Source organism: Lepidochelys olivacea (assembly GCF_965140295.1).
Source record: "Lepidochelys olivacea isolate rLepOli2 genome assembly, chromosome: 14".
NCBI lineage: Eukaryota > Metazoa > Chordata > Testudines > Cheloniidae > Lepidochelys > Lepidochelys olivacea.
The window spans coordinates 37744929-37761259 of record NC_140424.1 but is presented as its reverse complement, the minus strand read 5'-3'; the positions used below and the strand labels follow the sequence as shown (position 1 = coordinate 37761259).

Sequence of the window (16331 nt, the reverse complement as noted above, 5' to 3'; positions counted from 1 at the left end):
TCCCCAGAATGCAGGCTAACTCCCTCCTTTAGACGTTAAAGTTTCATGAAAGGAAAAATAAAGAGGAGGCAAGCATAGAATTTATGGATGTATTTGAGAAAGGAAAGGAAATGGACTGAAAGAAGACAAAAGGACTGAGAAGGCACATTTAATAGAGCCTCAGGGCTTGTCGACACTGGCATTTTACAGTCTCATGCTCTACCGACTGAGCTAGTCGGGCTGGGCAAGAAAGCTTCTCGAAGGCACAGAGAGTGAAGAAGGAGCACTGAGGAAGTTTCTTTGCCCACTGAGGTTCGTTTTCTGACATTTGCCTTCTTTCCTGGTTCCTTCACTCTCCAGCTAGCAAACAGATTCTGAAGGTATTTAAAATTCCCTCTAACTTCTCTTGCTGGTATTCCAACAAAAGTCCTAAGCAAGCGCTCTTCAAATGTTACGAGAGAGATTGAAATAAGGCCATTTCTTCAGGTAGAATAAAGAGCTTCTATCAGGAGTGGGATTTGAACCCACGTCTCCATAGGGAGACCAGAAAACCCAAGTACAGGAAAGACAGAGCCTTAAGTCTGGCACCTTAGACTACTCAGCCATCCTGACACTATGGAAAAAAAGTCCTCTCTCCACCCTAGTTTCCTTCAATATTTGATGAGCCGCTCAGGGACACCAAGATGGCATCTCTCTTTCAACAACTACAGCACATCTGGTTTTTAAACACAATCACCCTAAAGTTGCAGGTTTCCTAGAACCCTGTGAGGTCTGAGGTGTTCTAGTCTCCCTGCTCACGTATTAGGGGAATAAAAAGGTGGTCAGATATAGGATAGAGGCAGAATACAGACACTCAGCTTTAGGACGAACCTCAAACTCCCGCACATAGTCAAACAGCCAGCGCTCACAGTTGGTACTGGCTTCCCCCCACCCTGCCCCAAAATAGCTCAGCACTCAGTGTGGTGAGCCTTTCTGGAAATCTTGCAAAAGCGTTTGGTGCCTGAATGGGAGTTAAGTTCTTCTGAAAATGATTTTTTTGTTTTGTTTCACCGAGAAAATTGGGGTGGGGGGGTGGGGATATTGATCTAGGGTGAACCTGAATGTTTATTGCAGTTTTCAGTCAGCTCCACTTGGCTTTCTAAGGCTACTTTCTCTACAGTTTCGGAAGCTGATCAATTCCCCACTATAGAAGGTACAAGAAGAGAGAGTGAAGGAACCCCTGTGCTCAGTATCACAACCTGAACCCAAGCAAAACGTCTCTGAGGGTGAGATATTACGTGTAATTGGTTTCTTAATGTATTAGGCTTCGGCTTGAGTGTTTTGTTTTATTTTGCTTTGTGACTTATTTTATTCTGTCTGTTATTACTTGAAACCACTTAAATCCTACTTTTTATACTTAATAAAATAACTTTTGTTTCTTAATAAACCCAGAGTAAGTGATTAATACCTGGAGGAGCAAAGAGCTGATATAGAGGGTGAACAATTTATGAATTTACCCTGTATAAACTTCATTTAGAGTAAAACGGATTTATCTGGGGTTTGGATCCCATTGGGAGCTGGGTGTCTGGGAGCTGGAGACAGGTGCTGAGCTGTTTTTAGTTAAAGTCTGCAGCTTTGGGGGTGTGGGCCAGACCCTGGGTCTGTGTTGCAGCAGGCTAGCATGTTTGGCTCAACAAGGCAGGGTTCTGGAGTCCCAAGCTGGCAGGGAAAATGGGCTCAGAGGTAATTTCAGCACATCAGGTGACAGTCCTAAGGGGATCTCTGTGAGCGAACCCATCACAATGGCGTAGTAGACCAGGATATTTATACAGCTGATTGCTTTGAGACACTGGTAATGATTTTAAGTGAGTTTTACATGTGCTGGCTGGAGAACAGACAAAGTGGCTACTGGTTTGTTATTTTGTGTTTGCTTCTTTCAGGGAAGGGAAATAGAGGCAGGAAAATCAGCAAAATGAGTGAGAGTGAGGCTGAGAAGAAGCTAGAAGTGCACAGGTTGCAGATTGCTGAGAAGGAAAATGAACATAAAAGACAGATGGAATTAAGAGAAATGGAGATTGATGCGCAATTTGCCTGGGGACAAAAGCTGCTCACGAAAGAGCCATGGAAGGCCAGAGGTTAGCCCAAGAAGCTGCTCAAGAAGAGAGGCAGGAAGCTCAGGAGGAGAAGGAAAGAGAGAAAGGCAACAAGCCCTGAAGTTAAAAGACCAAGAAATACAGGCCCAAATTGGGACCCAAAAGCGTGAACTGGCTGTAATGGAGTGGAAGAGGCAGAACCCTTCAGCAACTGGCTCCACTTCCCCAAAGATCCATACATGGGAACAGTTATGTCCACCATATAACGAATCCAGTGATGTTGCCAAGTATTTCATCACCTTTGCGAGACTGTGCCCTCTCCATGCGATTCCTGAGGATCAGACGATGGCTACTTTGGTTGCCAAATTGCCAGGGAGAGCTCAGGACATATTCAATAAGATGCCTATTGTTGATGCTTCAAACTATGGTATCTTTAAGGAATTGGTTTTGAAACAGTTTCAGATTACGCCTGAGACCTACAGGGTTAAATTCACAACTCTTTCAACTCCCAGAGCCCTTCTACAGCACAGATGATTTGTCTACACATTCACCCTGAGCCAAATGTGCAGGTTTCCGGGAGCCCTGTGAGTTCTATGGTGTTTTAGTCTCCCTGCTGATTTCTTATGAGAATAAAAGATGGACACCAGAGCTGAGGCAGAATACAGACACAGCATGATGAGAAAACAATGGTGAACCTCAAACTCCAGCAATGTGGGCCACATAGACAAGAAAGCAGCTCCCACAATCTTGACAAGCTTTTTTCCAAAAGAACTCAGCACTCAGTGTATTGAGCCCTTCTGAAAATCTGGTGAAAGATTTTAGTGCCTAACTGGGAGCCGAGTTCTTCTGAAACCCTGGCTCTAGTGATGGGTGTGAGACCTTCTGAAAATTCTGGTCAATGTGTCTGGAAGCTCCAAGAACCATCACAACTTTGAGCATTTGCACCCATAACATGCACAGCCCATAACATGTTAAAGGAAACTAGGTTGGATAAGCCACTGTCTGTGCAGTGTCAGAGTGTCTGAGGGGATCAACCCCATCATGATCCATTTTGGATCATCCCCACCTCTCTGCTTTAGACACTACAAGTCAACTCCAGCCTTAAATCTGTTATGAGCTAATAAAAACCATTTCTTTTTCTTTCCAGATCTGCTACTTTCATTCACAAACTGACCTAATGTGCTTAAAAGGCACATTACTCTACCCCTCAATCCTTCTTTATTCAACCCCTTAAGAACAGGAAGAAGAAGAAGAAGAAGAAGAAGAAGAAGAAGAAGAACTCAGTTCATTCATTTAACTAGTACAGTCTCCTTTTTGGCTATATTAACAGGAAAGATCTCTCAATAGATTAATGTCACTCATAGCTACGAAAAGAAAAAGCACCATCTGTTCTAGAAACTCCCTGAAGAAGCAGAGTAACAAATCTACACTGACAAACTCCTAGAGTCCTGACCAGAGGTATTCTGCCTACTACCCAAGATCCATAAACCTGGGAATCCTAGATGCCCTATCATCTCAGGCATTGGCATTCTGGTAGCAGGATTTTCTAGCTATGTGGTGATCTTCCAGAAAACACCATCCTAGCCACTATGGATTTAGAAGCTCTTTACATCAACATTCCACACAAAGAAGCCGCCAGGAACAATATTCCTGATAATGTCACGGCAAACCTGGTGGCTGAGCTTTGTGACCTTGTCCCCACCCACAACTATTTCAGATCTGGGGATGACTTATACCTTTAAGTCAGCGGCACTCCTATGGGTACCCGCATGGCCCCACAGTATGCCAACATTTTTATGGCTGACTTAGAACAACGCTTCCTCAGCTCTCATCCCCTACCGTCCCTACTCTACTTGTGCTACTTTGATGACATCTTCATCATTTGGACCCATCGAAAGGAGGCCCTTGAGGAATTCCACCAGGATTTCAATAATTTCCACCCCACCATCAACCTCAGCCTGGACCAGTCCACACAAGGGATCCACTTTCTGGACACTATAGTGCAAATAAATGATGGTCACATAAACACTACCCTATAACGGAAACCTACTGCCCGCTATACTTACCTACATGCTTCCAGCTTTCATCCAGACAACATCACACGATCCATTGTCTACAGCCAAGCCCTAAGATATAACCAGATTTGCTCCAGTCCCTCAGACAGAGACATACACCTACAGGATCTCTATCAAGCATTCTTAAAACTACAATACCCACCTGGGGAAATGAAGAAACAGATTGATAGAGCCAAAAGGGTACCCAGATGTCACCTACTACAGGAAAGGCCAACAAAGAAAGTAACAGAACACTACTAACCATCACCTACAGCCCCCAACTAAAACCTCTCCAGTGCATCATGAAGGACCTACAACCATCCTGAAGGATGATCTCTCACTCTCACAGATCTTGGGAGACAGGCCAGTCCTCACTTACAGACAGCCCCCCAACCTGAAGAAATTCCTCACTGGCAACCACACACCACACAACAGAAACACTAACCCAGGAACCGATCCCTGCAACAAACCCCGTTGCCAACTCTGACTGCATATCTATTCAAGGGATACCGACATAGGACACAACCACATCAGCCACACCATTAGGGGCTCATTCACCTGCACAACTACCAATGTGATATATGCCATCATGTACCAGCAATGCCTCTCTGCCATGTACATTGGCCAAACCGGACAGTCTCTACGCAAAGGAATAAATGGACACAAATCAGACATCAAGAATTGTAACTTTCAAAAACCAGTAGGAGAGCATTTCCATCTCCCTGGACACTCAATAAGAGATTTAAAAGTGGACATTCTTCAAAAAAAACCTTCAAAAACAGACTTCAACGAGAAACTGCAGAACTGGAATTAATTTGCAAATTTGACACCGTCAGATTAGGCCTGAATAAAGACTGGGAGTGGCTGGGTCACTACAAAAAAATAACTTTCCCTCTGTTGATACTCACACCTTCTTGTCAGCTGTTGGGAATGGGCCACATCCACCATGATTGAATTGGTCTCATTAGCACTGACCCCCCACTTGGTAAGGCAACTCCCATATTTCGTGTGCTGTATATTTATGCCTGCTTACTGTATTTTTCACTCCATGCATCTGATGAAGTGGTTATATCCCACAAAAGCTTATGCCCAGATAAATTTGTTAGTCTCTAAGGTGCCACAAGGACTCCTCTTTGGTTAAGTCTGAAGAAGTCATTGCTTATATAACTATTGTGAATATGTTTATAGTAAATGAGGGAGGCAGAAGCTAACTAAACTAACTATTGTGGGTATGTTAATAATAAATAAAGCAGTCAGGAACGCCCTGAACTGGTAAGATTGCCTTAGACAATCTGCAAAGTGATTGGTGTGTACAAAATTTGCAAAGTTCTTGGTCCTTACATACAAGACGTATAGATGTTAGTAGCTAGGAAAGCTGTATCTTAACTGTGTAGTGTGTGATATGAATTGGAATTGTGGTATCACCTTGTACCTAAACCCCTTGCATCTGGGCCTGGCCAGCATGGACAAAGAGCTTTTACATGCCTAATAAGAAAACTTTAGTGATGCGTTGGAGTTGAAATGAGGTGGGTCTTTTTGGATCCCAGAGAACTGGATACAGCGTTCTCCCAGAACTGGATGAGGTGTTCTGGATAAGCCAAGTGGAAAGGTCTTGGAGGGAATCGCAACAATGGTGTCAAAGTCTCCGAACACAATGAAGTCTTCTGAATGTCATCACCATGTCAGACACATATTAGAATCTTCCTCAACTCCTCCAACAAGGCTTTGGTATCTGGGGGTTGACAGATTAGCAGTTTGAATAGGAAAATCTTGAAAAAACTCCAGTGGACTTCAGTGAGGGCGTAACAAAGGCCATTTTTCTACTTTTCATCTGAAAAATTTCCATCACATTCTCAGTCATGTCTGTAGGGGATGAAGTCTTCCAGGTACAAGTCATTACCAAAACATGGTAGACTGCAGCAATTTGCTCACTTCTTTGCCACACCGATGCTCTGAGTTGCTTTGGTTCTGTTCATAAATACTATACCCCCTGCAAAATTGCATCTAATTTGCTAAATCTGTTTTAACCCTTCACGGTCTAATGGAACGATTAATCACAGTCAACCAAATTCAGAATCATGGTGGAACAGTTCCGTGGTTTTAGTAAAAATAACAATAAAAAATAAATGAACCCAACAACAATATTTGCTAACCAGGGTTTTATTTTTTTAGCCTGGGATATTCAAATGTATTGAAAGCAAGCTGAGTGCCTAACTCCCTTAGGATTTCTGCTTTATTTATTTATTTTCCCAGCAGTTCCTGTCTACACAATAATGCTTGACTTTGTTCTCTGTAGGGAAGTCTTGGCTTGTTATGCACAGACCAGTAACCCTCACATGGTTCAGTGATTCTGCCCCAGAGGAGCCATCTAGAGAATGGAAATTGGTTTCCCCCTGTGATTCAGACTGTGAATATGATAAAAAGGTTCATTTGTTCAACAGATTCAGCACACCGTCCAGAAGTTCATTCAACAGGAGCTTGCATCTCTCTTCTATTCTGAAGAGACAGATATTCCTGCTAGTTCTCTTCAGCGCCCTTTGACTCCAGTCACTGTTATTGTTTCCATTACAAAGAGGACCAAAGCGGCCCATGGCTGAGCTTTGAGGGAACAGCACGAGAGAGTTGCCAAGGGTAGGATTTTCAAACTGCCTCAGACGCCTTTTGAAAAGCTCCTGACTCCAGAAATGCAAGTCGCCCTAACAGCCAATGCTTGGGAAACTTGTCTATCCTCCAGTAAATTAAGGTAGGCTTCTAGACTAGGAGTTTCAAAACACAACATGTTTAAGAAGGTGGCATAGGTTTCATAGATTCATGAATTTTAAAGCCAGAAGGGACCATTGTTATGATCTAGTCTGACATCCTGTATAACTAGGCTTGGAAAAAATCATATTTTGTTTTTTTTTTAAAATATATTTTTGATGGATAATATCAATGTTTATTTGTAAACATTTTTATCAATTTAAATGTTCACAGCTGTGGGAAATTTATAGGGCGGGGGTTAGACAATAATTATGTAATGACAAAAAGAAAAGGAGGACTTGTGGCACCTTAGAGACCAACCAATTTATTTGAGCATGAGCTTTCGTGAGCTCCTTTTCTTTTTGCGAATACAGACGAACACGGCTGCTACTCTGGTAACATAAGTGTGAGCCATTAAGCTGTTCATAGCCTTTGGAGAGAAAACAAAGCACTGGAGCTGGCATGTTTAGGCAGTCTGGCTTGCTGGGAATATCCCAGTGTAGGCAGAGAACTTCAGCCTGGAAAAAGCCTGGCCATGAAGGGGAGAGACGTGGTTCTCTACCTAAGAAAGGTGACAGCTGAGGAGCCAGGAGCCCAAAATGAGGCCTTGAGTGGACCACCAGGGGAGAATACAGGTGCAGTGGCCCTGAACTGCAACAATGAATCCTAGATGCTACAGGTGATCCCCAGTTCTACTCTTAGCATGTCCATTCTTCTCTACATGCCCCTCCCATTCGTTCCAGTGAGAGTGGTGGGTAATAGAAATAAATTAATAATAGTAATAATAACAACAGGAGTATTAAACATTTCCCCCCAAAAATCTCACAGAAGGGGCAATGAAAACCAGTGGGATGTAAACTCTGAACAATATTTGATTTTTTTTCATGGTAGTTCAATTAAAATATCTGGATTGGGACCCTTTTTGCAAAAAATCTAAAACACCCTGAGATCTGTGCTTTGCTGGAATGACTTCTTTCCATGTGGCTATTGCCCCAATATCAGATATGCATAGTGTTTATGGAAGAACCTTCACCTTTTAGGAACTGCTGAAAATAAATTTATCAAGGACCATGGTCAGGTTTAATGCATGAGAGTAGGGCACTTTGCAGTCCCATTTCAACATGGGATGGAAGATGCTTTTTCAACTGCAAAGTAGTATGATTAATATGTCTACTTTTACACATTTCTCTTACACCTGCAGTGATAGAAAATCAAATCTCTCTCTCTCTCTCTCTCTCTATCTCAGCTTCACAAAGAAATCTATCTATCTATCTATCTATCTATCTATCTATCTATCTATCTATCTATCTATCTCAGCTTCACAAAGAAATGCAAAATTCAGTAATTATTTTGCTCCTTTTTACTATACAATTATATCTGGGTACAGAATGTACCTATGACTGCAGAAAGAAAACAGTCTACCACAAAATGTCTGACTCCAACCCAATGCATTGCATTGGGAACAGGGTCTGCAACATAGAGGGAAGTGGAACTTGAAGCTGCTTTTACTTTCTGCTGCTTTGTCCTCTTCCTCCTGCAGGGATGGAGAACAAGACAGAGGTGAGCGAGTTCATTTTCCTGGGCCTTACCAATGTGAGGGGTCTGCAGTGCTATCTCTTTGCCCTCTTCCTGCTGCTCTACATGGCCAGCGTGCTGGGGAATGGAGCCGTTGTGGCTGTGGTACTGGCCGAGCCCCGGCTTCACACCCCCATGTACTTCTTCCTGGGAAATCTCTCCAGCCTAAACATCTTCTACTCCACAGTCACTGTGCCCAAGATGTTGGCCGGCTTCCTTTCGGGGCGCCAGACCATCTCCTTTACCAGCTGCCTGGCACAGCTCCATTTCTTCCATTTCCTGGGCAGCAGTGAGGCTATGCTGCTGGCTGTCATGGCCTACGACCGCTACGTGGCCATCTGCAACCCACTGCGCTACACACTGGTCATGAGCCCACAGGTCTGCCTGCTGCTGGCAGCAGCCACCTGGGCCACTGGCTTCCTGTATGCCCTGATGCACACGGTCATGACCTCTCAGCTGCACTTCTGTGGTCCCAACCGTATCCACCACTTCTTCTGCGACATCAAGCCCCTGCTGAGCCTGGCCTGTAGCAGCACCCGCCTCAACCTGAGCCTCCTCCACATAGTCACTGGGATTATCGGTATGAGTCTGTTCATCATCACGCTCCTCTCCTACCTCTACATCATCTCCTTCCTCTTCCTGAAGGTCCTGTCATGGGAAAGCAGGAGAAGGGCCTTCTCCACTTGCACCTCCCACCTCACCGTGATAGCACTGTACTATGGGACAGTGATGTTCGCCTACATGGGTCCTTCTTCAGGAAGCTCCAAAGGAGAAGAGATGATCATCACGCTAGTGTACAGTGTCATGACCCCAGCTCTGAATCCCTTCATCTACACCCTGAGGAACAGTGAGGTGAAATATGCCACCAGGAAATTTGTCACTAGAAAACTCTTCCCTGAAAGGAACTGAATCAAATGACTGCTTCTTGTTTTGAGTGAAAAGGAGAGATGTTGACCAAGGGAATTATAATGTAGGGGATCTATCTTCTTTATCCCCTGGAAAAATAGACTGTAGGAGACATTCTTGCAGTGACGAAGATGGAGATGGAAAAATGTCCTCCTAGGATTTCTTCATCTCTAATTGTTATGGGGGAAAATGTTTGAAGATTAATATTAAATATTATTCCCAAAGAAAATTGGTATAAAGGTTTACAGTACATATGATTAATTGACATTGACCTACTTTACAGAGATATTGCATAGATTCCAAAACCAAGTGCTACAAACCTTGGAAATTGAGGGTTAAGAGTTCACTTAAAAAAAATCCAACCCTGTTAAGGTCCGCAAATACACAGATCAGGCACACAAACTAACTTAACTCTGCCCTGTCACAGACTCTTCAAACTTTTCTTATTGTTAAAACACACTGAAATTTTGTACATAGGCCACGTTTGAATATTCATTGATGTATTAGTTGTAATTCTTGTTTCCTCTCATTATTCATCATAAATCAAATTTCTTTCAGTCGAAATCTCTACTCTGGCTTGTATTCAAAGCTGGCAACTAAACACACAGCCACCTGGGCCACTTCATCCCTGAACATGCTGATGCAACAGTCATGGGACTTCCTGGCTGTGTTTCTAGTGCCTCAGCTGCTTCTACGAGTTCTTCTGTGACATCAAGCCCCTGCTGAGCCTGGCCTGCTGCAGCACCCGCCTCAACCAGAGCCTCCTCAAAATCATCACTGGGAGCTTCACACTGGGTTCTTTTGTCCCCAGCTTCCTGCTGTACCTCTACTTAATTTCCTTCCTCCGGACAATCATGGGAAAGCAGGACCAATGGCTTTTCTACCTGCACCTCCCACCCCCTGATGGTGTCTCCATGCTATGTACCAACCCTTGGCAACTACATGACTTCCTCCCCTGGGGTCTCCTCTGAAAGGAACATTATGGTCGTCCACATATACAATGTTGTCACCCCAATTCTGAACCGCAAGATCTATCCACCTCCCAAGGAGGTGAAATTTGCCCTGTAGAAACTGCTGAACAGAAAACTCTTCCATGAAAGGACATGAATTAAAAAAAAGACACATAAACCCCCTTAAAATGATGATTAAAATCTTTTTGGCTTTTTGGACTCCAAGAGTTTTAAGTAAACATTAGATATCCCCTCTCCCCTCATTTTTTCCCCTTCAGGGTGTCACTACAGGGCAGTGCTAAGTTTCTTTGAGTGCCCTAATATCATTTCTTGCTGTAACATATATGGATATTGTTTAACTTTAATTTTGAATTTCCTGTGGGCTTTTGGGGGAAAATTAACCCTTGGAATGTATTCTATCCTAAATTAAGGACATGTTCTCTAAACCTTGACTCCATCTTAATGACTGCTGCTAGTGTAACTTTGAAGGACAATGGTGGGAAAATTGCTATGAACCATACAAAAATAAAAAAAAAAGATTATTCATATATTTCCTATTTGCAATGTGTAATTGTTTTAACTAGATGGGAAGTTGGAAGAAATTGTGACAGGGCAGAATTAAGGTTGTTTTGGTGGCTTAACTGTGCATTTTCATTCCTTAATATGTTTGGATTTAAGTTAACCTTAACTTGGAAGTTCTTGGATTTTAACACTTAACTTTGTATAGTTACAACATCCCTGCAACGCTTTTTACCCAAATTTACTGATGTAAAACATGATCTCTGTTTTAACACAGATTTTGTGTGGTACTTGCAAAGGGAAGTTGGCAATGGAATATATAACTGCAGCAGCCAGTCTGCATTGGACAATGAAAAACAGGTTGTAGGGGACAATCGTGGCCCTTGACCATAATGCAAAGATGGCAATGAACTATGTAATGTGGGAGAACAATCTGTGTTAGCCACTGAAAGATTGATTCTACAGGAGAAATCACAATGGAAAAAATGGGTGGAAGGAGCTGAACAAATGGCACAGCAGGACTCTCTCATCTCTACTAACTGTGGGGCAACATTAGCTGAATTATTAATTATTATTTATTATTATTACATTAACACCTTTAGGCATCAGATGAGATCAGAACCCCCCATGACTTGGCAAAGTAGAAAAAAATAAATAGTGAGAGCCAGTCTCTGCCCCCTAGAGACCTTCCAAAGTAAAATGTTTCAGTGGGAAATATGAGAATTAGGCAATCATGGGCTAGATTCACTAAAGAACTTAGGTGCCTATCTGCCATGTTAGGCACCTAAATCCCAGAATCAGGCCCCACTGGGAATCACAAAACCCTGCTCAGCTGCCGCCAAACCCTGGGGGTGCCTCAACTTGCTTGGAACCTAATTTTTTTCAGGAAAAAGTTCCCTAGGCACCTATGATTCTGCCTCTGAGCATGAGCGCTGCAGTCTCATGCCAGGTATCTGGACATCTGAGCCCACAGTGATGCAGAAAATAGGGGAAGCTAGTCTTCCTCCATCTAACCAGCCTGAGGAGCCTGATCTGGTAAGCGTACTCGGAGCTCACCTTCCAGATTAGGCTCCTATAGGTAAATAAATAATGAAAGAATCCGTGGGCCAGAGGGGGAGAGAGAGAGAGACCAAGCATGAGGATGACTCTTCAGCCTGGTGATAAGAGCGCTAACCTAGGAGGTAGCGAATCCGCTACTCCCCCTGAGGAAGGAAGGAACTTGAAACGGGGTCTCACACATCCCACTTGAATATCCTAACCACTGAGCTAAAATTTATGTTAAGTTTACTCCCCCCGCCCCCTGTCTGGCTTCTTGCGATAACACCATAGGCACCAAACACCAAGAGAGAGGCTGCAGCTGAGAATCCCAGCCCGAGGGAGGCACCTCCCCACATCCTGGACACAGGCGCCTATCTCAAGGAGTGGGGCGGGGCTTAAGACATGACCCTCTTCTTGGATTCCCCCATTGGCTAGCTTCAGCGAGGAGCCACCGAGCATGCTGACTTTTTTGAATCCCCTTGTGAGACACCAGAGAATCATAAAAACATAGGGCCGGAAGGGACTTTGAGAGGTCACCGGGACCTCAGATTTTACAAGTGTGCCATTATCTCAATCATTCATGAAGATACTGCACATCGAGGTGATGCAGTTGCACAGATCCCACTGACTTTCAGTGGGATTTTGCTCCTAAGTCACTTAAGACCTTTTGAAAAGCTGATCCCTGGTTACTGAGGAAGGGAAGAAATCAGGACACTTGGGTTCTATTCTTGGCTCTCCCACTGGCCTGCTGTGTGACCTTGGACAAGTCACATCCCCTATCCGTGCTTCAGTTTCCCTTTAGTAGAATTAAGATAATGATGCTTTCCCATCTTTCTAAAGTGCTGTATAGGATGTGCATGCAGCTGTGCAGATTCCCTTGCTAGCAGAGCTGTTGTTATTCCATTAATCCAGGGATTCCCAAACTGTGAACTGCAGCCCAAAGGTGGGCCGTGACACAGTCCTGGGTGGTCTGCTGGCACAGACATGGGGGGAAAGGGGGAGTTGAGAAGCGGACAGTGATGGCGTGGTGGCCAGCAATGGCCTCCACCCAGGGCCGGAAGAGCTCAGCACCTCCAGCGGCCAGCTGAGGGTGAAGCGGCGATGACAAGCGATAGGCGGCGAGCGAGAAGAAGGGGCCAGCCACAAGAGGTGGCGACTCCCAGGGCAGCTGGAGGAGGCTGGAGGGTTTGCGGCCATTCCTGCTCCGAGTTGCCACCCCCCACAATCTCTGGCTGCCGGGCTCCCTGGATTATCGGCCCCCCAGGCCTCCCAGGGACAATGCTGTGATCGGGTTCATCAGCAGCACAGGTGGGCCTCAGGGAAAAAAAAATTGTGAACCCCTGCATTAAGCGGTGGTGTAGGGCTGTTCTGAACAGAGATTCAGTGCTGAGTAGAGCTAGTTCAAAAAGGCAATTATAGTTTGATGGAAATTTTGAGAAATTTTCATTTTTGTTGAAATTTCCTGTGAAAGAATTCCTTCCCCCGGCTTGTTGAAAAAAATATATGAAAAAATTCACTTTCCAAAAACTACTTTTGTTGAAAATATGTTGGTATAGAAACCTTCTTTCAATGGAAATTTTCATCTTTCTGTTAAAAAATCATATTTCAAAAACTGAACATTATTACCAAACCCAGAAAAGCTTTTCACCAACACATTTTCAGTTGTTGCAGAAAATAAAATTTTCCTGAATTTTTTTGGGATAAAAAGTCATTTTTTGTCCAAATTGTGTTAGATGGAAAATCGTGACCAGCTGCAGTGGTGAGATTGAAACAGAGCCTGACAGGAGCCAAAGAGCCTAAGGGAATTAGGCACCAACCCCCCAAAGTGTGGTAATGGGAGTTGGGCACTTGACTCCCTTTTCTGCTTTTGAAAAGTCCAGCCTACATTTCCAGCATAGAAAATAAATCTGCCCTGCAAAAATTAGACTTAAATGGCTCAATATAATTAACAGTAGTTATTAAGAATATCAGTTACATAATAGTGATTAGCAATTAATAATCAGTGATGTAATTAGTCAAGCTTATGAAACACTTTACATTTTATCTGGCCCATTTAGCACACTGCAGATAAGAATCAAAGAAATTCCTGCAGTCCTTACTCACTTTCAACTGCTACAACCCTCATTCATGTAAATGATCCCCAAAGGCTTGATTTTGGAGGTGAATTGTAAAAAAAAATTTCTGCCAAAGTTTAAAAGGGGGGTAAGTGAAATCCACTTCATTTCAGGACATGCAGAACTGAGGGTGTTGTACAGATCCGTGGCTTATCAAGATGGTAAGAAATCTGTTGGAAGGTGGGAATCACACCTGAACTGACCCAAGCTAGTGTATTTAGGAGCTATCAACCAACATGTTTCAGGGCACAAGGCGATTAGCAAATGATGGTCAGGAATATTTCTTTTTCCCTTTCTGGTATACAGCAGAGATGGACCGGATGCAAAATAATAAAATGTGTTTCAATTTTGACTTTTTAAATTTTATTTTGTATTATTTTGTATTTGATTTTTATATTTGATGTTGTGATATTTTATTTTTCTGTTATTTTAATAGTATTGGATATTATTTTACATTATATTGCACTGCAAGTTATGATATAATACAAAATACATTTCTAAACAAAAATAGCTATTTTGAATCAAAAAATCAAAAGGTTCCATTCCCCTAAGGTCAAAATGAAATATTTCAACCATAGCAACTTGCTTTCTTTCATGATTTGTTTTTAATCAAAATTTTGTCAAAAATCAGCATTTTCCACAAGGGGGTCGAGGTGGAGCTGTGGCCAGCTGGCTGGGAATGCATATCAGCTCCACTGTGGCCTTTAGAACTTACCAGATGGAGAACGTACAGCTCCGGGCTACGGTACCATTCCCACTGAGCGCGCCATCTGGGTGTCTGTGGGCAGCTGTAGCCAAGGGAGATCCCTATTGTTTCCAGCCTGGGGGGTCTGATCTGGTGCAGGGGCCCCGGGACATTACATGTTTAGCCCTGCTTTCCTGGGCATCCCCTAGGATCCATGCGGGTTGTGGTGAGACCCGCGGCTCCTGCTGTCTGGCCTCTGCAATAATTCTTCAGGGCAGGAGATGCGGGGAAGGGGGATCATTGGCTTTCCCCAAACGCCTGATGTATTCTCATGAAGGCTAAGATTTTGTCATGGATATTTTTAGTAAAAGTTGTGGACAGGTCATGGGCAATAAAAAAAAAAAAAAATCAGGGAAGCCTGTGACCTATCTGTGACTTTTTCTAAAAATATCCCTGACACAATGGGGAGCCCAGCTGCGGGGTCTCCATACTGCTTGCAGAGGTTAGGCAGCTGCAGGCGCTGCTCCAAGCTCTGGGGGCCCTCTCTGCTTGAGGGGGCTTGGAGCTCCAGGGTCCCCCCACTCGGAGCTCTACGGTACCCCCGCCAGATGCAGCGGCTGGGAGCTTTGAAGGACCCCCCAGTGCTCACAGCAGCTCAGAGCTCCTGGGTCCCCTACCCCCTGTGGAGGCTGGGAGCTGCAAGGGGGCCCTCCGCCTCTATTGGCCAGGAGCTGTGGCGGGGGTCCCGCTGCCTGCAGCAGCTTGGAGCTCCAAGGGGTCCCTCACCGCCCATGTCCACCGGGAGCTGTGGGGGCCCCCACTGCCCATGGCGGCCAGGAGCTGCGGACCTGCATCCCACAGCAGCTGGGAACTCCAGGGGCCCCCTTCAACCATGGCCATTGGGAGCTGCAGCTCCCAGCCAACAGGGCTAAATTCATGGAGGTCGCTGGAAGTCACAGATTCCGTTACTTCTGCAACCTCTGTGGAAAAATCATAGCCTTAATTATCACTGAATGTTTCACTACCACTTTGTGTGCCTCTGTGGGCACAGATCGCACTGACTCCGAGTCTTAACGCCCAAGGCAAACTTTGCAAATGCAGCTGATTGACTGAGCAGGTTTAAGATTTTACTTTGAAATCCCGCTCAAAACTTCCTTCATTAGGGGCCCTTCCTCACTGACACAGAAAGGATGGTGGGAGAGGAGGTGGAAGGTTGGTAGGAGATAAAGTAGAAGGGGCAGAGCTTAAGTTATTTGCATGGCCTTAACTGTGCCTTTCATCTTTGCCATGTTTTGGAAGGAGTTTGCCTTGGTGTATAAACAGGATCAGGGCCTAACTTATGTTTGTCAGTTTCTTATATTAAACCATAAACAGTAACCTCCAATGGGCTTATATGTCATGAGGTTTAAATGGCTATTTATGTATTTAATTTTGAAAAAGCTACAGTGTTATCTCAGGGTTTTTCCTCCAAAAGAAACAGAGATTTATCACCTTCCCCCCAGTTCAGCACTGTTCTTTGCCTGGGGGAATTTAATATTGGTCCCTTCACAGAGAGCTTTGCGTTTCTCTGCACAGTCTCCAGGGGCTGAAAATCAAACAGGCTTCCCCCCAGCTCAGCCAATGAGAAAGACCCTAAGTGAAGAAACACCCAATTGTGGCTGCAGTCTAAAGGCAGGAAAGTGAAATGAAACCTGTCACTT

At 44.2% G+C, this 16331-nt stretch overlaps 1 protein-coding gene across 1 annotated transcript; it reads left to right on the top strand.

The window, feature by feature from the left end:
- Nucleotides 1–8272: 8272 nt before the first annotated feature.
- On the top strand, nt 8273–9328 carry LOC311530588 (olfactory receptor 12D3-like; the record flags this gene model as incomplete). Its single annotated transcript, XM_084647403.1, is given in 2 exon segments — nt 8273–8338; nt 8342–9328. Coding segments are annotated over 2 exon segments (1053 nt in total).
- Between the last annotated feature and the right edge of the window lie 7003 nt (nt 9329–16331).